We start from the raw sequence: 24,745 nt of genomic DNA on the forward strand, positions 1-24,745 counted from the left end.
ACCGGACCGAGAGTCAAATTACCGGACATGTCCGTCGGTCCGACGACATTTCGCTTTCACTGCTTTTAGCCATCATGATGCAGCTTTAGTATCATTTGGCGGACGCTTTCCGGAAGTGGTCGACCGCTAGTAAACGTTCCTCCCAGCTGATTTGAACGATTAAAACCTGCAATTTAATAATATAGAATGTTTGTAAATATTGAAATTGAACTGGATTCCGGAATTTTCTTTCTTCACATGGGATTTGGCGTGCAATTAAAAAATAATTGATAAATTTTATGTAAATCCTTGCATTTGTGATTTGCCAAGTTGATTTTATGTGATTCTTTCTGAGTTTGAAATTGTGAAATATTAAATAAAACGTACCATTTGTGTCAGAAATTACATTTTGAATCCTATCAGCGAAAGGCTTCTGATCAAGTATTTGAAAGCTGGGGTCCTCCATTGCGTCTTGAAAATTGAACCAAGCTTTCATATTGAGGTATTTTGGGTTTGACTGAATTATTTTTATACAATTACATATATATATATATATATATATATATATATATATATTGCTTAATAGAGCTTACGGCCGTAGCAATGAGGGTTCTTTAACGTGCTAACGCCTGCCGCGACACGGGACCTCTGTTTTTAAGGTCAAGGGACACGTGCCCCGGCGCGTGCTCTCTCTCTCTCTCTCTCCTCCTATGCCGATGCGGGTAGATGATTATATTATTCAGTATTAATGTTTTTACAATTTCAGTGCACATGTGGTGCTTTGTATTACATTAAGTCACATGAAAATTGTGACTAAAGTTACCATGCTGAAAAACAAAATCAATATATTCAATGATGCATGATATTACAATGTGTAGTCCTAATGACAATATATATGGGTGTATGTGTAATTATAGGATTTGTTTAAGTATTTTAAAAGTCTTGAAGTTCAATATGTGGAAGTATAACATATCAAGGCTTATGTTACATGATATTGGTCTATATGCAAATCTCTCTCTCTCTCTCCCTCTCCCTCTCTCTCTCTCCAACGGTATACGACCTGTGTAAGCCCCTTCCTGAAATGCTATACTATTTAATTACTTCTGAGTAAATATTGGCGTCATGTAGGCTTAGTCGTAAGTCTACGCGCTTTGATGAAACAGGCCCCTGAAGAAGAAGGTAATTTTGGATGCAAAGGATAAATTTTCATAATTCTTTATTTTCATCAAACACTTTTGTCGTTGCTACGATTGCTGTATTGGTTGTAAACCACATAAAACAATTATACTATAATTTTGTGAAACATTGAATAAATTCCTCATTTCAGTTTTCAGGAAAACTGGTAATGAATATTTGAAATACATGCACATACACATGATTATTATACCAAAATAAGGAAATCATAAACAGGAAAATAATTCACTACAAACAACAATTTAGCACTTGAGTACTTGAAGAATGGCTACAAATACGCAGTTACAAATACATGTAATGTTTTATACATGTTTGTATATAAATGTCCCCTAAATTTCCATTAAACTATTTTCTCTTCTGTAAGAAGAAGAATTATGTAGATACAATATATGTAAGAAATTTATGGACAATAGTGTAAGTGTACAAAAATCGATACTTTGATACACCCTGTGAAATGAGAAATAACGTGTTTCCCATGACTGACTTTTCTACTGACTAACCATTATACAAAACCATTCTACTATAGACTACCTTACTATGGGATAAAAAATGAGAATTGAGCTATATAAGTTTTATGTGTCTGTCTAAATGCATATCAAAACAAATCTTCTGGCGACATAGGATCATATCGAGGCTCACGTGACACATAATTTATCCTATCTCAAGCCCTTCCTTTGTACCGTAAGATTTCATTTGTATGTTGTCCATGTCTATGACCGCCCCTTGTCGTCTGTGTATTTTGATAGTGTAAGATGCGATGTACAACACCACGAGAACGCCAAACAGACCAACAAGACTTAAGATGGAATATCGAATAGGCGCTGTTCCGTCCTCTGTGTTTCCAACGGGCTGTCTCTGTATGTAGTTCTTCTGATGAATTCCCGGAAACTTCATTTCAGGTTCATTTTCCATGGCAACGGTAGAGAGTTCCTTCATAACCGTTGGTTTTGTTTGAACTTGATCTGAAACAAAGCGTAGAATATGTAATATATTAAATTCTTGTAGAATTACTAAGTAGTGTAAAACATACGGTACCAATTTTGATGCACCAGATGCGCATTTCGACAAATTATGTCTCTTCAGTGATACTCAACCGAAATTTTTGAAATCCGAATTGTCTCATAATCTTGTAATCTGAATAGAAATCGCATCTTTGTGGTATCGTATATACGTGACTATAAAGGATTACCTCCTATTCGTGTAGAGTCGTATTTCAAAAGTGTGCCCACATCATGGTACACATAAATTGGTCATTTCACAGACGCATACATGTAGTTACCATGAAATAGTACGCAATCATATAATTAGCGATTTCATAGCAACCAATCCTAGCGTTAGTGGTAAAGAATCATAGATTTACTGATTTTATCGTAAGCAATCATAGAATTTGTGATTTCATAGTAATTTTTATGACCCCGAGATCGAAAATCGGGGGGCATATTGTTTTTGTCCTGTCTGTTATTCTGTAATTTTGTCATTCTGTCTGAAACTTTAACCTTGCTAATAACTTTTAAACAGTAAGTGATAGAGCTTTGATATTTCACATGAGTATTCCTTGTAACAAGACCTATCCGTGGGTACCAACATTTTTGACCCCGTGACCTTGACCTTGGAGTTTTACCTACTTTTTGAAAACTTTAACCTTGCTAATAACTTTTGAACAGTAAGTGATAGAGCTTTGATATTTCACATGAGTGTTCCATGTGACAAGACCTTTCCGTGGGTACCAACATTTTTGATACCTTGACCTTGGAGTTTGACCTACTTTTTGAAAACTTTAACTTTGCTAATAACTTTTGAACAGTAAATGATAAAGCTTTGAAATTTCACATGAGTGTTCCTTGTGACAAGACCTTTGACCTTGACATTTAACTTTTTTTTTTTTTTTTTAATTGGCTCTTTTTGGACATATATTATCATATAAACAGGATGTTACATGCAACTTCAATATTTCAACAAACATGTTAAACACTGTGTGAAAATTAATAGCAATATTGTACAATTACTTTGAAGATAAAGAGAGACTAGTATATGAAATATGCATAACTAATTCATTTAAGGAAGATACATCTTACATTGAAATTATTTTGTCTTCTATCTTTTTCTATACTTGGTTATAATAATCAAGATTTCTTCTGCCACAATAAATTCATTTTTTAACAAACAGTTTTCTTCTCAAAAATTGCAAAAAAATATATAAAGAAGGACCACTGTGCCCTGTATCTGAATTAAACACAAACTGTATATAATATTTAGAAAGCAGTATACAATAATTCAGACTTTCACACTTTTCTTCATAAAATCCAAATATTATGTCTTGATAAGAGATATCATTTATATAAGTAATGTTTAATCTATTCCACCAAGTTTGGAAATGCTTCCAATAAGTACCAACATATTCACAAAAGTAAAATCTGTGCTCTATTGTATCTAAATTTCCACATAATATACAAGAAGGTGATGTTTTAATTTTCATTGCATACAGCAATTTGTTGTGTGCTAAAAATCTGTGAATTAATTTATATTGAAAAGATTGTAATGATGTTTCCATTGATATTGTGAAAGGTAACTTGTAAATACTCTCTTACTCTTGCTGTGTTAATTTTGAATCAAAAATATTTTCCCATTTTGGTATATATGTTGGTAATTCTGCTATACTTTCCATCAAAATCCAGTAAAAATCTTTACAAGTCATGTTTGATATGGGACTCCTATTACCATTGAAACTCAGTATAAGCGTATTTCTATTTATAAAAGAATTATCATTTTGTCGAATATGCTTTCTCCAACTGTAGGGTATTGCATTTCTTAAACAATAGTATTCAAAAAAAGATATGTTTAAATTGTGTGTTTCACTTAATTTTTCATGGCTAAGGAAGTCTTTATCTCTATCTACAATATCTCCAATATATAAAATACCCCTTTCATACCACTTCTTCAAAAAAACCTCTTTATTGTCAATTTTAATATTGTCATTAAACCATAAACTTTCTTTGAAAACGACTGGTTCAACATTTACAATATGTCTGAATTCTCTCCATGTACTAAAAATATCACTGTAAAACTTTGGCAAAAAAGTATCAATGTCTAAATGATTCATGCATCCTCTAGAGATAATAAAGTCATTTAATTCAATATCTTGCAAGTAAAATTGAATTATGCTTCTTAATTTTGATTTTATCTTAGTGAAAATTCTTTTTACCCAGCCTAATCTTAATGATTTGACCTGTATATCAAATTTAGGTACTTTCAAACCCCCTTTACTAATTTTTTGACTGCTTACTGTACTTTTTACTTTTGGCTTTTCATTATTCCAAATGAAGGCATTTTTTTCTTTTTCTACTTCTTTAATTAATTCTGATGAGAAAGGGAGAACTTGCGCTTGATAAATGAGTTTAGGGATTGCCAGTGTTTTTGTTATTAGGATTTTACCAATAAGAGTTAGATTCCTCATTTTCCATAAATTTAATGTTAATTTCAATTCTTCTAGTTTTCTATTAAAATTCTTTCTTAACATTTCTTCTTCACCTTTTGAACTAAACCATATTCCTAATGTAAAAAATTGACATTTTGACCACTTAACAGGTAAGATTCCTGGTCTGAAATTTTTACAACTTCCAATCTAAACTGCTTCTGTTTTATCTAAATTAATTTTGAGTCCAGAACAATGTTTAAAATTTTGAATGATGTTTAGTAATTCAATTCCAGATTTCTCATCACTTAAAAAGCAGGTAGTGTCATCTGCTAGTTGACTTATCTTAAATTCTGTTTCACCAATTCTGATTCCATGAACATTTTTGTTTTCTCTTATTCTTATTGCAAGCAACTCAACACAAAGAATGAAAAGATATGGAGAAAGGGGACAACCTTGCCTGACTCCTCTACTTATTTTGAAAAAAGGGGTTGAGAATCCGTTGTTTATAACACAGCTTGAGATATCTGTGTATAGTATCTTAACCCAGAGTCTAAAACTTTCTCCAAACCCAAATGTATCTAATACTTTATCCAAGAAATTCCAATTTTTGACCCCTTGACCTTGGAGTTTTTCCTAATTTTTGAAAACTTTAACCTTGCTAATAACTTTTGAACAGTAAGGGATAGAGCTTTGATATTTCACATGAGTCTTGCATGTGACAAGACCTTTCCATGGGTACCAACATTTTTGACCCCGTGACCTTGGAATTTGGTCTACTTTTTGAAAACTTTAACCTTGCTAATAACTTTTGAACAATAAGCGATAGAGCTTTGATATTTCACATGAGTGTTCCTTGTGACTTGACCTTGACATTTAACTTACTTTTATTTATTTTTTACATTGGTCATAACTTCTAAATGGTAAATATTAGAGCTTTCATATTATACATGAGGATTTCTTTTGACAAGATCTTTCTACTGGTACCAGGATATTTGCCCTTGTGACCTTGGCCATCTTTGGAATTGGCCATTATCGGGGGCATTTGTGTTTCACAATAGGTATGCAGCTAGTATATATATATATATATGTGTGTGTGTGTGTGTGTGTGTGTGTGTGTGTGTGTGTGTGTGTGTGTGTGTGTAATTGTATAAGATACATTGTAACAACAGGTGAAAGGACAGAAGAAGATAGGAGGAGAAGAAATTATAAACATAATATACATGTAATCACATTACGAGATGCACATATTAGAAAAATACTATAATTATGCCCCCCTTCAAAGAAGAGGGGCATATTGGTTTGCATCTGTCGGTCGGTAGTCCGCTCAATATTTTGAGAACCATTCACTTGATGATAATGATATTTCGTATGTGGGTTGTTTATGAGTAGAAGAGGACCCCTATTGTTTTTCAGGTCAAGGGTCAATCTACCCTGGACATAGGAATATAATGTCCGCTCAATATCTTGAGAACCCTTTGCTTGAAAAACATCAAACTTAATTAGCACACTGGTACATCCTAAGGAGTAGATGACCCCTATTGCTTTTGAGGTCAAGGATCAAACTGGGCATAGGAGTATACTGACCATTCAATGTCTAGAGAACCCTTTGCTTGACAGGCATCAAACTTGGTACACCAGTACATCTTCGGAAGAAGATGACCCCTATTGATTTTGAGTTCACATGGTCAAGGGTCAAACTGGACATAGGAATATACTGTCCGTTCAATATCTTGAGAACCCTTTGCTTGACAAACATGAAACTTGGTACACTGGTACAACTTCAGGACAAGATGACTCCTGTTGATTTTGAGGTCACATGGTCAAGGGTCAAACAAGACATTAGAATATACTGTCCGCTCAATACCTTGAGAACCCTTTACTTGACAGACATCAAACTTAGTACACTGGTACATCTTCAGGAGAAGATGACCCTTATTGATTTTGAGGTCACATGGTCAAGGGTCAAACTGGACAAAAGAATATAATGTCCGCTCAATATATTGAGAACCCTTTGCTTGACAAACATCAAACTTGGTACACTGGTATATCTTCAGGAGAAGATGACTCCTATTGATTTTGAGGTCACATGATCAAAGATCAAGGGTCAAACTAGACATGGAAATGTACTGTCTGCTCAGTATCTTGAGAACCCTTTTCTTGACAGACATCAATCATGGTACACTGAAACGTCTTCAGGAGAAGATGACCACTATTGATTTTGAGATCACATGGTCAAGGGTCAAACTGGACAGAGGAATATACTGTCCGTTCAATATCTTGAGAACCCTTTGCTTGACAGACATCAGACTTTGTACAATGGTAAATCGTCAGGAGAAAATGACCCCTATTGATTCCGAGGTCACATGTTTAAAGGTCAAACTAGACATTGGAATATACTGTCTGCTCAATATCTTGAGAACCCTTTGCTTGACAGGCATCAAACTTAGCACAGTGGTGTATATTCAGGAGGAGATGACTCCTATTGGTTTTTGAGGTCACATGATCAAAGGTCAAACTGGACATAGTAATATACTCTCCACTCAATATCTTGATAACTTTTTTGCTTGACAGACATCAAACTTAGTACACTGGTACATCTTCAGGAGAAGATGACCCATATTGATTTTGAGGTCAAAAGTCAATTGTTGAACTGGACATAGTAATATATTGTCTCCTATATTTTAAGAATTATTTGCTTGATTGTCACCAAACTTGATACACTGGTACAGCATAAGGAGTAGATGACCTCTATTGATTTTAGGTCACCTGGTCAATTCACTCTTGACATAGGAAGATATTTTCTGCTCAATATTTTGAATTGATGGTGCTACTATCAATTAAATGATGTGTGTGTATACCATTTTTCAATTTTGCACCATGGGGGGCATATGTGTTTCACAAACATCTCTTGTTACAATATTGACTTACAATGCTAAATTTCGTATTTTCACAGCTTCTACGAAGAATTTTCCCAAGTTATTGAGTTATTTTAGTAATGTCTACACTAAGAAACTTAACTAATTTAAAGACACTTGGTTTTGTGTAATAAAAACCCTTAATATATTTCTTTCTCAAATCTTTGTAAAATGGACATTTCAGGATCAAATGAAACTCATTTATCATTATAATCACATAATTTACAAAGCCTCCTAGTCCTTAAAACATTGTTATGCCTGCCTTTTTTCAATATTCAAAGAATGTGAAGATGTTCTAACTTTAATGATATTTTCCCCTTTAAGTTGATTGGTCTTTTGAGATATAATTGTAAGCAAGTTATCTATTATAAATGTTGATAAAGAACACTTTAGGTGAACTTGAAAGACACAACATTAGGTTTTGTTTGTAAATATCCAATAGTCTGACTTCTATTATTTTATAATCTTTAAGTTGATTCACACGGTCACGACTTTTCAAACAAATATTCTATAACAATGCTTGACATATCATGTTTCACATTCACAATCCAGTTGTCATTGTTTGAAATAATATTTTCATAACAATCTTTCAAACTACCGTTATTCGTGGTTTTAATTTTTGACCAGAATTTTAAAATTCTCCATTTTCTTCTAACGTAAAGTCGAAAGTTCACAATATACCATACTATTGTTGGTTCTTTTGTTTAATCCTAACATTTTTTTTACATGAAGAAAGATACACCTTTTCAATGTCCGGTGCTTTATGAAAAGCCCAAATTTCACATGCATATGAAAGAATACTGTGTACATAAGTATTAAATATTGAACATTGCGTTTCATCATTAAAATAACGATTTCTCCAAGTATTGTAGGATTAAACATTCTTTTTGAAGAATTTATCGATGTGTAAACTCCGGACATTTTACTCACAAACTGAATAAAAGTGCAAAGCACTTTTATATTAAAGTTGTGAGTAAAATGTCCGGAGTTTACACATCGATAAATTCTTCAAAAAGAATGTTTGATTCTTATAATTCCAATTTATTCACTTTATCAACAATTGCAAAAATTTGAATAGTTTCCCCGCATTATATTATTTGTTTTCATGCGTAAACTCTTGTTCAGCTTTATTTTTGTCTAATCAAAACAACTGTAATAAATAACATTGGAATTATTAGATATTGCAAAAAGTGCTTTACGTCCTTGTTCGGCAACATGTTTTTTGTGTTTGAAAGAATTTGTCATTGTAATTAAACAACATTCCTAAATACTTAAATGTATTTTTAACTTCGAGACATTAATTATTATACATCCATTTCTCAGTTTCCTTAATTAAGGTCTTCCGTTGTTACGGAAGACCTTCTACTGATTGTGCTGGTTAAGATTATTCTTATTCTTCTTTTTTTCCTAGCCGCTAACTTTGAAGCTTCATATCTCGCTCATTTCTGCATGGATTTTGCTCAAATTTTCAGGGTTTATAAACTTTACAGAACAATTTTAAAATCATGTACTATATTTCAGATATTCCCTTCTGTTCACGAGTTATTCCCCTTTGAATGAAATTTTAGGGGCTTTCGTTTCCAGACAGGCTCCGAGACTATATAAGCTTGAGCAGAAAATGAATTGAAAATGAAAAGAAGAAGCATTGTAGTTGTGCACATCGTTTTTTGATTACAGCGTTCGAAATGGTGGTTGACAGGGTTAAAAAAATTTAGGACGTCTAAAGGAGGAAAAAATTACACATATTTTCCTTTGTATCTTTTAAATTAAAAATATTTTGTTAAGACGTGTAGAACAAAAGTTGTGCAAAATGTTAAGAGTAAAACTTATACGGTATCAATTTTGATGCACCAGAAGAGCTTTCTTTTGATATCCATAAAAAGGGGCTGGGCCCTTCAATTAGGGATCTGGGGATCTTCAAAGTTTTCGTTTTATAAAACGGTAAATATTTCGATATGGCTTTCGCTGGAAAAGTTGTTCTTTAACATCTTATTGATCTCATAAACATAATATTTTGCTCGAGTATTGTGTTATATATGAGTAAAACGCTTGACCTGCAAACAGGTAACCGTATCATTAGGTAGGTGAAAGGGGGGGGGGGATATGCGTATAACTTAAATAAACTTGCTTTAATTGATAAATCTGACTACATGAAATGCTAATATTCTTTTAAAATAAGGTTTCAACGTGATCTATGGTTCCTTTAAAAATCATCTATCGACAACTTTTTTTTTTTTTATTATTTAGTAGCTTTAATATAAACAATCGTTCTAAAGAAAAAAAGAGGAAAAGGCTATCTCTTCTACGTTTGTTATTAAAACAACGATATATTTAATTGAAGAAACAAACCTTCAAGCATAGAATAACTCAGTCATTAACTACATGCATCTAACATACACCATGGGGTTTGTTTTTGTTTACAATTACGTAACCGCCTCGAGGAACCATCACGTGTGAACCAGGGCATGTACACAAAGTAAACATTGTCGTCCTAAATATAACACAGACTGTTATGTTTTTGATCATATTGGATTTTTCGAATAATTCAGTCTTTCCGGGGATGTATATACTTGTTTATACGTCCCTGGTCTTATGTTTGATTTGTTTTAAATTCAAAACTCTAGAGCATTGAGTCCGGCATCAATTTTAAAATCTGCAATTTAATATACAGTTCGTTTCTCAATCATGTCTAATTGAATGTGTATTTAATATCGGAGATTCATCGCTGCCGGACTAGCGATCTGTGATTTCACACTATTTTAACTGAACACACAAGCTTTACTCAAATTCTTCGTTGTGAAAAAGAAAATGGATACATTTTACAAACATAACGAATTATTTCTGAACATGTTTTGAAATCAATAGTTTATAATCATGATAATACCAAATCTAAACATGCGTATAGAATATTCAGAAACTCATGGCCGACCAGTCTCATTTCAAATGATTTGTTGTTTTATTGTTTAAAAAGAATGACTTTGATTAAACATTGATTCAGAACTCCTGGTTCAAATCACGTGCCCCTGGCGTGAAATTCATACGCGACTTCTGTGCGCACTGTGTACATAATATACCTACATGTATTTACGCAGATAGATATTAAAGTTTACTAAAATATTCAAGATTTGAGAGCAATTTATTTGATTTGTATGTATAAATAATTCAAACTCGATGAATTATTCTCTTCAGTCTGAATATTATGCTATCATAATTTTGTTGTATGATAAAATATTGGTAACAGCTATAAACCTTTATTGTATGTCCTGAGCCATAAATTTCATAAATTTAAATAGTAATTTTTTCTTCATTATTGGGACTGAAAAGTTAAATGCTGAAAGAATTTAATCCCACATACACGCGCGCCTCAAAAGACTGATTCGTGGAATGAAATCATACACGCATGTACTTAAGTAGTATAAATTTATTAAGCACCTAACGATAAAACTTTATAGTACACCTTTATAGCTTCATTTCAATGATATATATTAAATTCTCAAACTGTTTCATAATTACATACGAGAAGTCAGAATCGCCAGCGTAGCCAAACTACTTATATCGTTACAGTACTTATCTTCCTGTCACAGTTGATTATTTTCTTTCAGAAAACTTAACTTGTATTCGTCTTTTGTAAAATCACTGGATAAGTATTTCAAATAATTTTTCCCGGGGTGATGTTACGTATAACATATCAAGAGGGAAAGAAGGCGAAAGTTAGATCCCACATTCTCATGTACGGTTCCTGTATCAAATGTCATTTAATTTTCTACGTTTTATTTACAATATCAATCACAATTTCTCTTGTCTTAATTATCACAAACTGTGAGCACCTGTCAATCAACACCACTCGATTTTGTTAACTTAGTCTGGTATCGCGGAATCATTTCCCACGTTATAGAAAAAAGGTATATTTAAACACTGTTGGGAGACTGGAGCTGCTGTGAATTGACCGCACCGATTTATCTGCAGACTATTCAGGACCTGATCTTATATTAGATAATGATATATCTGGTAACAGTATGTCTGAAAATTCTGTATTTGAAATTACCATCCATTACAGAGAATGTAAAGAGTTTTGGTTATTGATCGTGACAAATGACAGACCATACCTTCCTAGTTACAGCATGGGTGGAAGGACAGGAAGTTCCGGTTCCTACCATCCAGTATTTTTGCCAACATATCCTTGACAGTATACTATACAGATCGTTAATTTACGGTCATGCCCTTTCAATCTACCTTATGTTTACCTCTTTTGTTCTTACCTATTGAGGATTTTCTGTTTGGTTTCCTGCCTCCAACTACATTGCTTTCTACGGACTTGCGTCGTGACTTTTATAATGATAGTACGCTGATAAAAATGTCTTTGCGTGTTCATTTCGGTGTTGAAAATGAATACACTTGCCGGTCAATGGAATGTTTGGATTTAAATTTTTAAAAATAAGAATTGAGATAGGACATACATGAAAAAAAACCATTAAAGATTTACTTATTAAAGAATTGATTAATCATATTTTCCTGTTGAAGCATGAAAATTTGAACACAGATGCTGAATTGCATACATGTATTACTTCAATTTATAGTAATTCAAAAAACCTGCTTCGTGGGCTTCGAGATTTAAGGCCAGTGCTGTTCAACCCAAAGATGTCGACATTTTTAAAGACCTGTATAGGACGTAAAACATATACGATAGATCATATAATCATTGGGATGAACTCAATGAAAAAAAAAAGCAGCCAAGGATTATTAAGATGCTTTGTCACTTGAACTATGGTTTGAAATAAACCGATGTGTAAGTCCTCATTTTTACATTCTCTCTGATCGGTATCGGTGGCTGCTGAGGGTAGGATCACCATTTTCTTTGGGGGGGGAGGGTTCATATTTCCATGTAAGTATCAAAAACAACATTGCAACACTAAAGGAAAAGTAGGCCGGTAATTGTTTCTTATCAAAGTTCGGGGTAGGTGGACCTCCAAAAAAAATTGACAAGTACACACACACACACACAATATTCTTGATGTAAGGTCATTTACACCATTTCTAAAGGTCTAAAAATTAAAAATTGATTAGAGTCTTAATATATCTTACTAATGGCAATTTTTTTTAATTAATAATGATAAAAAGTTTCCATATGATCAAAGAATATGTCTTGGCCTTGACCCATGGTCACATTGTTAAGTTCACTTTTTAGAAAATACAAACCCTGTCCTGGCCATATCAAGTAATGAAGAAACATTTAGATTTCATACTTACAACAGATTTTCATGTTAACTGAGGCTGCATTAGGACCTGACCCAAGGACATATGGTCAAGTTCAAAGTTTTTATGTCACAGACCTCTCATTGCTTTGCAACGAGCTTTGCTCTAGTTTTTCTACTATTTCTAAAAATAACAACCTTGGTTTTTGACAAATTCACTATCAAATCTCAATCATTAGAATAATTATGGAGATATACTTTCAATTTCATTTAGAAACTAATAATAATTTATTTTTATCAATTTCTTTATAGGTTTAACTGAGTAAAAGATGAAAAATTTGAAAAATAACGGTGTAGTAATTTGCTTGTGTATTGATTGTGACATAATGTTTGCGGGCCAGAATGTTTCCGGGCATATATCGTGTGATATATGCCCGCAAGCTTTTAAAGAAAAAAGAGGAGATGAAATTGAAAGTATATAATAATGGATTGTAGGCGATGGTAAAAGACAAAACAAAAAACTGCAAAAAGGGGGAGGAGGAAGAGCATGGAAAGTACAGAACCGCCTTCCCCTAGCCAGGTGTTTAGTGAAGCGAAGAATGTATTGTATGAAAATGCTCCCCATTTCAGTGATAACAGTGACAATAATACTGACAATTTTTTTCTAACTTCAATGACTAATGATAAATCTATGGCAAATGTAGTTAACATACTTGGCTACATTGGGAAAACGTTGAACGCATTGGATAGTATTATGGGAACTATTAACAGATTAGACGGAAGCGTTTCGCATATGGAGAGGCGGATCAAAATGTTTGAAGAGAAAACGTCAGATTTCCTATACAGTTTTGAGTTTATGTGCAAAAAGGTTGATGAGTTTGACAGAAAATGTAATGACTAGACTTGGACATCACACAGCTTAAACATTCCAAACAAGGACAACAACACGCACATGAAAAAGTTCGTGACGATTTGAAAGTTGGACTTAGTCAGGGAGTGGGACAACAAACTGAGGTGAGCAACGAGTCCGATAAGTCAAAAGAGTTTAAAAAACGCAGTGTTGGATTTGAAGTGTCGTTCCATGAAGAACAATTTCGTATTCACTGGTCTTGGTGTGGCGGTCCTTCGGATGAGACTGCAAAATCGGAGGACCCTTGTCACAGCAGAAGTTACACGATAAAGATCCCTCTTGCTCAAAGCCGCAAGCATAGGCCTACAATTTGCAGCCCTTCACCGGCAATGGTGACATCTTCATATGAGTGAAAGATTCTCGAGAGGGACGTTAAACAAAATTCAATCAATCACCCGGGTGATACGTGAGACAGTACAATGACAAGAACACTTATTATCTGTCCGTAACTACCTCAAATGCACAAAAAGTCTTCAACTTCAACTATCTAATCTATCAAGTTTAACTAATTCATGATTTGAATCTTTTACAAAATGCTTTAATAGATCAATTTAAAACTGAACCTAAGAAAACATATCTGAAATTCAAAGCAATCTCATAATATAATGATTATGCAAAATATTTCATTTTCGGGCTGTTTGATAGCTATGTTATACGGTTTTGAAATGCAGAATGATGTAAATTTAGGACAACTACACAACATTAGCATGATAAGAATTGAACTATAAAGTGAATGTGTGTTGTAAATATATGTCGTTATGTTTCAGGTATAAAAGAAAATATGAAGATAACGAGCAGTAAACACATGTTATTGTAAAGGCAAAAAAGACTATGTTAGGTATAGATATATTGATTGATTGATTAGTTTAACGTCTCGTCGAGAATTCATCACTCATATTGAGACGTCACCTGGTGCAGGTGAAATACCACAAATTTTGACGTGTGCTTTGCACTCAGGGTCGTGAGGGTTCTTTATCGCGCCAACGCCTGTCGCGACACGGGACCTCCGTATTTAAGGTATTCAGTGTTTAACGACCATATTTCATATCTAGGCTAGTAAATGGATGGTGGAATTTTTCTAATCATAATTTTGAAGGGTTTATCAAATAAAAAAGATAATCCACCATAGGAATTTTTAACATTTTGATTACTGCTTGATTTAGTTCACCTAGAATTTTACATTGAAGTCTATGGGAAGAGCATGTTTTATTGAAATATTTTAATAAAGGAAATTATACTTTCATACAGATCTCTTGGTAAAAAGTCACACACTTTTTATTCATCATTTACCACACACATTTTTAGAAAATTAGATTTTTCTTATTTCTAAAAAGGTTATATAACTCTTCAAAAAAAATTTCACGTGCAGAAAGGTCAGCTTTAATTATATACTAGTCAAGTGAAGTTCATCTTCACTTTCACGATTATTTAACAATAAACATTTATTTCCATTTAAATCTTTCAAAATTGTTCATCATACAGTGACTACCTTAAGGTCATATCCGAAAGACCCGTGATTCTCGCTTCTAAATGCCGACTGTTTCGCGAAGGAGCAATCAATACCTATTTTAACATCTTCGATTTGACTCGCCCATGGCACAAGTCGGGCTCGAACTCACGACCTGCCAGATACCGGTTGGTATTGCTGAAGGAACACCTATAAAAGTTTATTTCGTACGTGTGGTGTATATTGAAAGTGAGATAAAGCATTAGCTTTATCACACGCCCGTTTGATAAAGCACTTCCGGTCCGAACTACTTTTGACACTGTCCCCGCTTGGATGACATATTTTCTGTGTTTATGCACATCGGTGCATGAAATAAAGCGTAAAACTTGTTATTCTGTATTTATTTTATAGCAATATTAAAATGATGTTGTCCCCACTGACATATAATGCAAGTTACCGGCCATAAAAATGCCAACTCGGTCAATAACTACTCAAAAATTACGATCAGAAAACAAAAATATGTGCACACTTTTATCATCGGCAAGGAATCGACCGTCCACTGGACAAGCATAATCGAAAGTACCTCGACATGCTGCGGTACCAAGTATTCTCAAGCACAGTCTCTTTGGGGGGGGGGGGGTGCCTATATGAAGTGCCTCAGAATTTCCTCTCGCCCTCAGATCCAAAGAAACTACGTAATATAAAATCGAAATGCACAAACACTTCTACTTTTCATTGTAAACTGTTGAATATTCTAATAACGCTGCATTAAAATATTACTTTCATTGATGTTTATTTCAAAACGACATCAAACTTTTATCAGAAGGCCAGGCCTACGTCAAAAAATGAATACTCGGTCAATAGTTGTTACTTTGTTGGAATGGCAAAACCATTATTAAGGTTGATCGATCCTCATGTGACGTCATAGGTTTTGCAAAAATCTTAATAAATTAAACTTTGCGCATGTTAGAAATATATCTTTCTGAGGAATTTTATTCACTAGATATAATAAAAAATCTGGTAAACTATTTATACTGAAAAAGTTTACATTTTTCATAGATAATCAATTATTTATGATTAAAATAATTTTGTCAAGGGCAATAACTCCTATGCTGGAATTTCCTCTACTTGATGTCTATTATACATTGGTTTACCTAGTATCCGCAATTAATCTATACATATTTATGAATTAATCAGTTTTTTTAAAACTGTTGATATTTAAATTTTGTCATTTCAACAAGTTTTTATCTATGTTTATTATTCTGTTTAACGAAAATATGTGATTTTCTGATGTTGATGTATACTTCTGTTTTTGTATGTCTGACATCTTTAAAAAGATGGCAACATATATATTTTCTTTGGTTATTAATTATATTAAACTATATTGAGTGGAAATCAATACAGTGTTTCCACTTTTAACCATTAATATTGATAAGTCACATGAGGATGGAGCTACCTTAATTATAAACTATAATCCCTTCTAAAACAATATTTTCATCCATAATGGGGTTTTTTTTTTATAAAAATGCCCTTTTGTACCGTCAATGGATTATTAGCGCACTATTTTTTTCCGCGTAAGGAAGACAGATTAAGCCACGGATTCAAAACAAATATTCAATCAGCTGTTTTTACCATACTGGGGATCATCTCAAAATTAAGTGAAAAGAAAACGCAAGCGATAAATAGAACATCTATAATTGCGTATTTTGATATTTGGTTTATCCAACTCGTTGATTTGGTGTATTTATTCGCGAGAATAAATACACCATATCAACGAGTTGGATAAACCAAATATAAAAACACGCAATATAGATATCCTCTATTTATCTAATGGTTTTGAGAGAGAACATATCAGTAAGGACATGTCCCCACTCACAGTTTGTGGGTCATGCTTATGGAAACATACGTGTAACTGTAAGGACAGAATTTATTTCCTCATAGTGCACTTCTGTCCTCTCAACTTCCGTCAAATGGTTACGAATCGTCCTCACTTTACAAGTTTCATCACCCTCACCCCCCCCACCCCCCCACCCCTCTCTCTCTCTCTCTCTCTCTCTCTCTCTCTCTCTCTCTCTCTCTCTTTACCTGTAAGTTTTTCTTTCGTACATCCTTCAATGTGGTTACATCTGTGCTGTTCACAAAGGCACCTGTTTTGGCACAATCTTCCAAACTGAGGATAAGGGCATACCCGCTTACAAGCAGGACCAAAGTTTCCTCGAGGACATTCTGAAAAAGTACAATGTCTTAACGTTTTTAGGTTGTTTGTCTTAAAGTTTCAATTTTGAAAATACACGAGGACATGGAACACGACGTTCACGCCATGATACCTGTACTTGTGAGGCGCATTAGCGCTTTATGAAAAGTATGCTGGCGTAAAGCGTTGCAGTTCGTGAAAATTGACATTGTTGCAAACTAGTTCGATCCGGTTTTCTAGTATCACCTGTCTGCAAAATCAAAACCAAATATGGGGTCCTTCATCACCCGATGAAACAACGAAGAAAACATTTTATTGTTTAATTGTTTACAACTGTATCGCATTCATGAGCAAACAGTTATCATTACAATTGGTAAATACATCAATGGCATAAACATTGCAAATGTAACGTATTTGAACATGTCAAATTATTGATAAACCCACGCTAGGAAATTCTTCCCCAACCGAAGTTTTCCCCATTATGTCCCCCGATGATTCCACAATGAAATCTTCCCCGGAACGATTTCTAACATACAAAAGTTGAACAATTCACCAATCCCTCCACAGAAAACTTTTTCCTAAGCACAGAAAACCATTTCCATTATATATTTCTTTCAATTCGAAATTATATTTTATGGTTTTTGTCAGTTTTCTTCTTGTTATTATACGCCCGTCGAATACGGGACGTATTATGGTATGACGTCGTCTTCCCAAACCTTTTGGGCAGGATACATATGTTTGATCACCATGATGAGAGGAAGATGCCCATTGTTTTTCAAGATCAAGATTGTTTTCCAAGACCGTCCCATTTAGTCGCCTCTTACGACAAACAAGGGGTACTGAGGACCTATTCTAAACCAGATCCTCACGAGACATGAGAGGAAGATGCCTATTGTTTCCAAGGTCAACAGTCAGGGTCACAGTATCACTTAGTAGGAAAACATTGTAGGCAGGATACAGATCGACCATAACATAAGCTCCAGGATATTGCAACTTGGTACATTTGATCACCATGGTGAGAGGAAGATGCTTAGTATATGTCAAGGTTGTAGTATCAGTTAATAAGTAAAGTAAGCCTTGTAGACAGAATACAGACTGAACTATCAGGGTTAGGACAGTCAAACTTGGTACACTTGCCAAGTGTAGTAAGCCTTTTGTTTTTAAAGGTCACAGTAGGAAAATCTTGTAGGCAGTATACAGACAGAGCTGTTGGGACTAGGACCGTCAAACTTGGTACACATATATCTTATTCTAAGTGAAAATATTACATAGAGAGTACATGATTTGTCTGGTTTTTATGATGCAAAGAATCACACTCTAACGATTGCTGATACTACTTGAAGTTAAGTTCTACAAATCATGGTGTAAGAAAGCTTTTCACGGGCGTATTATGTACCGTTGTACTCTTGTTATTCTTTTTACTCTTCTTCAACCAAATTTATCCAGGCCATACCTGGGGAACCCTTTCACATTAAAACTTTAAGAAGTGGTAGTGATAAGGGCTGCGCAGCACCAATAATTGAGAACCGTTTGATGTTAGACCTTCTATCTTGAAACATTGAAAGAGGACATTAAGACAAGATGCACTGAACCAAACTCTTTAACTTTTTTGGCCCATTCCTTCATACGAGGTCAAGTTGATTAAGCAAAATACAACCTAGCCATAACTCTAGAACCTTTGGTCATTTTAAAGACTTGAAAGTTGGAACGCCCATAAATGAGATAAAGTTAAGATAAACTGCATTATAAATTTTGACCCTAACACGTATCTACAAGGTTAAATTATAAATATACCAGACACTTTGAATGGGAGAAATATATTGTTCTGTTTTTGTTTGATTGGTTTTGTTTTTCTTATTTGAAAAAAAAGAATACCCACTATTTTTGTTCATTCATTTACAACAATATACAAATATCATAATTATGATCGATATATCAAATTATGAGCTTATGCACAAAATCTACAAGATTTTCTTTGAAGCATGGTTATCTAGAAAACACAGATGAAAAACACGAAAAGAATGTCGAGAGGAGCTTCGAAAATCTCAATCTCTTCCCAGAGTTATCGTTCCCACTATGCTCCACTAATACCTCTGTCAACGTCTAAAAATCATATCAAAACATACTAACACTAACTTAGCATATCAAACTGTAATGATCATATCTAAGCAAATCAAACACTTGTCTGAATTTTATAAACACATAACATGGTAAATATGAGACACCTGAGCGAATTAAAAGGTTTTATATATAAATATTCATTCATTCATTCGTCCAATAATACTAGAATAATCATGGAATTCGTTGTTTTTGTGAACATACTGTAAGATTTTATGCTTATCACTAAAATTTGTAAAATCATACTTTATAATGCAATAGGTAGAAATAAGTTTTGCCAAGAATCTTGACATTTAGACGTTGACAGAGGTGTTGTAGCGCAGCGTAATACGCCCTCTGGTGAGAGATTGCGAAAATTTGGGAAAAAAATCAAAGCAAAATCGACATACTAATTTGGGGTTTCCCACATGAATATCTTCACTGTAAGGTGAGATGAAAAGTGTCATATTATATGGAATAGATAACATGAATAGCGAAAAGGTTTGCCCACGGACATGACAATGTTTATTCTCATAAACTAACATTTAAGTACAGTGGAGACGGGGAAAGCGGGTGTCTGTTGAAAATGTTACCCCGGTTTACTTTGAGACGGCCAGCATCGGAATAAACTTAAACTTTATTATAACTAATATAATTTCAATATATTAGTTTGAAAATGTGAATGTTATAATTGGTTGCATATGACATTGTACATATTTATTTAGGGATTGAATAAACTTTCATATTTGTTGAAACTATTTTTGAAAAAATCCCACCTGAAATTTTCAGATTTAATGAAAACAAACGTGTTTATGAAAAATGTAGACTGATTACCGACACATGCACCAGTTACGCCATCCTTCACATAACCGGGGCAGCAAGTACTTGATCTACAATATAATATTTCGGAATTAACATTTTGAAAATGAAAGTACGAAGTATACAACAAAAAGTTAACACAGAAAAAGCAGACTCTTAGTTGAATACCTTCCTTCGCAAAGAGGCGCGTTTCTAACATCCACCTGCAGACAAAGATTCAACAAAGTTGAGAAAAGAAATATAATCTTCATGATTATAATTCCATCGTCAAATGGCGAATTGAATGGAGGAAATTAATAATGTTCCTCCAGTTTAATGTTATTGAGGCAAACAAGGAAGATTTAATCCATATACATGTGCATACTAAATAAAATTCATTGACTGCTTTTCCTATCCAGACTTCATGGATTCAAAACTCCTTTCAAAATCAAATATTACAAACGTTATTCCTATATTTCCACAAAAATACATATTTCATAATACTGTGAAATTCCTATAAATTCCTATATTTTAGGGTAAGCAAGAAATATTGGATTCTGAAGTAAAACCAGTACTGTATATTACAAACAGTTTTTGTCATCTATTTATAACTATACAACATTTACTTCAAAATTCACCTTTCTTTGAGATGTGGCGACCCTGCCCTGCCCAGCTATTCCAGCTTTACATGTACCTGCTGAATTTGTTTTCTTCCTTGCGGGAAATCAAACAGTTCTAACAAGTGTTTTGTTTCAGGTTGTGTTTTAATAAGACTTAATGTGAAAATGTTAAGGATAAAACAAAGTTTCAGGAACGCTGGCTAACTAAGATTCAAATGGACACAGGTACATTCGTGGTGTGTTAAAGGATCATAGTGCTAGGTGTACCATTTGTCATACAGAAATCAAATGGGACAATAGTGGTATTAATCAAATACTTCAATATACAAAGGGGTCACAACACCAGAAATTAAGTGAGTCTATTCTTTCATCAAAACAGACTGAACTAACAAGTACAGTCTAGTATATCTTCCAACACAGCAGAGAGAGAAAGGTCAAGTCAGGAGGCAGGACGTTCAGGTACTCCTGTTGAGTTAGCAAAACTTAGTTTTGCTTTACCTAATGAAGATGTATTACGTGTGGAAATAATTTGGGGAATGAAATGTGCCACATCCATTATCTTTTTTCGGGCTAATGATGGTATATCAGACACATTTAAAGAAATGTTCCACTGCCCAGTTGCAGAGGCTTTCAGTATGAGCAGGACAAAACTTTCCTATATGTTATCTGATGGACTGGGACTAGCATTTACCAAGGCCTTATTGTATGATGTGAAAAATTCCAACTCAAGATATTCACTTCACTATGATGAACCAACACAGGCCCAGGTATTAAAAAAACCCAAATGGATCTTCTGATAAGATATTGGACTCCTACACAGGATGAAGTATGCTACATATATTATAAATCCTTGTTTTTTACCCTTGCAGGGGGAAACCGTAGCCTTAAAATATTTGAAGCTATGAGGGATCTCTAGGACGTGATGGATCTAATGTCAATAAGACAATATTCAGGGAACTTTCAAATTACAGTAAGGAGGAATGTCCAGAGTGGAATGGTCTTGCTAATATAGACACTTGCAATTTGCATACTATGCATAACGTATTTAACAAAAAAGGTCTTGAAAAGTATGAACAAGAAATCGAAGATCTTGCTATAGCCCTTTTTGGATTGTTCAAGGTGCCACCTGGAAGAACACAGGATTACAAAGAGCTAAAAGTGGAACTTGTCTGCCAGAAGAACTTTGCATTAAGCATTCCCAAGTGCGCTAGCTAAGTATAGGACCAGCACTGCAAAGAATTGTTGATCAATGGGATGGAATCAAGGCTTATGTATCACAGCTTGAGAAAGACACTAAGAAAACTCCCAAAAGTATCAACTTCAAATTGATAAGGGAAGTGTTTCCTGTTGTCTGTAATTCCTTTGTTTGAAGGGTTTCTAAGACTTTCAGACTCATCGGCCAGTGATCCATGTACTGTATATAGAATGAAATATCTTGTTTATACTATTATAAGGAGGTTCATGAAGGGTGATATCGTGAACAACTATCTCTCAGACAAGTTGAAAAATCTAGACATCGGTGTCAATAACCAACTGAATGATGAGGACTTTGTATTGGGAGGAGAAAGACAGACACTATAAAATGAAAAGTGAACATCAGCACAAGGACATTTTAGGTATCAGATCCTTCTACTGTGCAATTGCACAATACCTGATCAACAGGCTACCATTTAACAACGTGGTACTGAAGTCCCTGTCTTATTTAAATCCTGTCAGAAGATTTGACCAAAGTTCAGTTTCAGATGATGAGATACTAGCTAGACAGCTACATTATGATGAAGCAATGATTGTACACCTGGTTGATGAATGAAAGGTGAAGATAACGAACAGTGATCAATCTCACAACTCCTATAAGCAATGCAAAATAGATAGTTGGGCAAACATGGACCTCTGGACACACCAGAAATGGGATCAGGTACCTAGGAGGAGTACGCATCCCCTGTCGACAGGTCACACCTGCCGTGAGCCCTACATGTATATCCTGATCAGGTAAACGGAGTTATCCGTAGTAAAAATCAGTGTGCCAAGAACGACCTAACAATCGGTATGAAACATGTCAGACAGCATTTGACCCAAATGATAGGTTGTATTGACGAACTAGATCATTATAACGACCATAGAATTTGCGAAATAAACGAGATTGTTGAAACCCCTGTACCATCAACTCATTTGTCAGTAGCTTGCCTCGATTTAAAAACTGACCATACACAGAACATGCTTTTGCGTTTCGAATCAGTTGAGAGACATAAACACATGTGCAGGTGATAATGGAATATTGCTACATAAATATGGGAAGTTGACGATGGAGAAGCTGAAATTATCCCGTTTGTCATACAGTTGAGTTGTCAGTTTGCCATTAATGTCTACTTTCAATAAAATATCTAAGTATGAAGCAGGAGTGGGCGACTCTGGTGTCTTTTATTTCGACTTCACAGGGATATATCGAATCGATATATGAATGAAAGTTGTTATTATTAATAGACAAAACGTCGTTCATATATCTAAATGTCGAATTGAAGGCCACAGCAAAAGATTTTTTTCTTTTCATGTAGAACGGTTTGAATAAATTCTGCTTCCTATGAATATAGAAACAGGTCAGCTAACAAAGGAACACAATTCGTGCCCATGTGAATTCCAACAGACTGATGGAAGACCTACTCACCAAAGACCACGATGATATTGTCAATGAGGAACTCTAGCGTATTTTTTTATTTCAACTTCAGAGTACTTGTGCGTGGAATCAGTGGTGTTTAACAAAGTAATTTTTGGAAGACTGATCACTAGATATGAATATTTCCGCTTTCCATTTTTGTTGAAGAAGCAACTGTCTATGATGTCAAAAAGTCTAGTCTTTAATTGATGGGGAATGGTCGTGTAAAGTATTGAAATCATAGGAATGGGAAGTCTACCAGACAGAAGATGGCTTACCAGAAGAGTATGAAAGAATAGATCACTACTGGAGATCCATCTTATCCATGAAGGTGGATGATGGCAAGATAAAGAATAAATGTCTCCCTGGCCTTGTGAAAATTGCACTGGTTCTACCGCATAGGAATGCTGATGTGGAAAGAAGTTTGTCTGTAAATACAAATGTTGTTACAGAAGATAGACCAACAAAGCAATTGGTGAAAGAACAAGATGTGCAATCAGAACAGTCAAAGATACTATGAAGTTCCAACCCCACAAAGTTCATCTAACTAGGGAGATTCTCAGGAGTGCCAAAATGGCATACAGCACTTACAGGCAAAGGCTAGATCAGGAGAAAGAAGAAAAAGAAATGCAGTTGAAAAAACAAGAAAAAGCTAAAGCTGTCAAGAAAAGACAAGACAGAGAAAAGGAGGAAGAAGTCACAAGGTCAACACTTGTGCTTGACAAAGAAAAGGAGCTTCTAAAGAAAGAATCAGAACTATAGGGAAAGGTCCTTATTTCTGAGGGTTTGACGAAAGAAGACAGTGCAAAGTTGAATAAGGCTATTGAGACAGGTGATTTGTAAGGTGCTGGGGTTGCCCAAATGATAGCAACAACTTCATCAAAGATAGAAAACTTAAGACAGGAAGTTAATAAAGTAAGAGAAAGTCAGAAGCAGGTTGAAAAAGAAAAGAGGAGACTATTGGAGAAAAACTTGGATAAGTCTGGTAGCAAATCATCATCTTCAAGTACAAAAAAGATGCTAAAGGTAGTTCAAAAGAAAAAGACAAAAAGCATAGCACAGAAAAAGATACAGATTCTTCTTTTTTTTTTTTAAAAGAGAGAAAAAAGCAATGACTCAAGAGTCATCTCATTCCAAGAAGCAGAAGTGTGTTTGATTCAGCAATATTTAACCTTATTCATGGTTGCAACATAAGCATCTTACTCAGTTGAATATGTACTCAAATATATAACGTTACAGTAGACCAGTGTAGTTTTATTTCTATTTCAATGATAATTATCTCAACAGTACTATGATTAAAATATGTGTTATGGCATATGAATGGACACATAAAG

The 24,745-nt window shown here is 34.3% G+C and overlaps 1 protein-coding gene across 1 annotated transcript; it reads right to left on the reverse strand.

Annotated features, from left to right (window-relative positions):
• Positions 1–1,173: 1,173 nt before the first annotated feature.
• LOC125674266 (uncharacterized) lies at positions 1,174–20,483 on the reverse strand. The gene is made up of 4 exons (XM_056158006.1): positions 20,331–20,483; positions 20,178–20,233; positions 17,138–17,278; positions 1,174–2,135 (listed from the first exon to the last, which is right to left on the reverse strand). Exons 1-4 carry the CDS (start codon positions 20,411–20,413, stop codon positions 1,825–1,827), a joined length of 591 nt encoding a protein of 196 aa, XP_056013981.1. The 5' UTR covers positions 20,414–20,483; the 3' UTR covers positions 1,174–1,824.
• Between the last annotated feature and the right edge of the window lie 4,262 nt (positions 20,484–24,745).

The sequence above is a fragment of the Ostrea edulis genome, chromosome 3, assembly GCF_947568905.1.
Source record: "Ostrea edulis chromosome 3, xbOstEdul1.1, whole genome shotgun sequence".
Classification (NCBI taxonomy): Eukaryota; Metazoa; Mollusca; class Bivalvia; order Ostreida; family Ostreidae; genus Ostrea; species Ostrea edulis.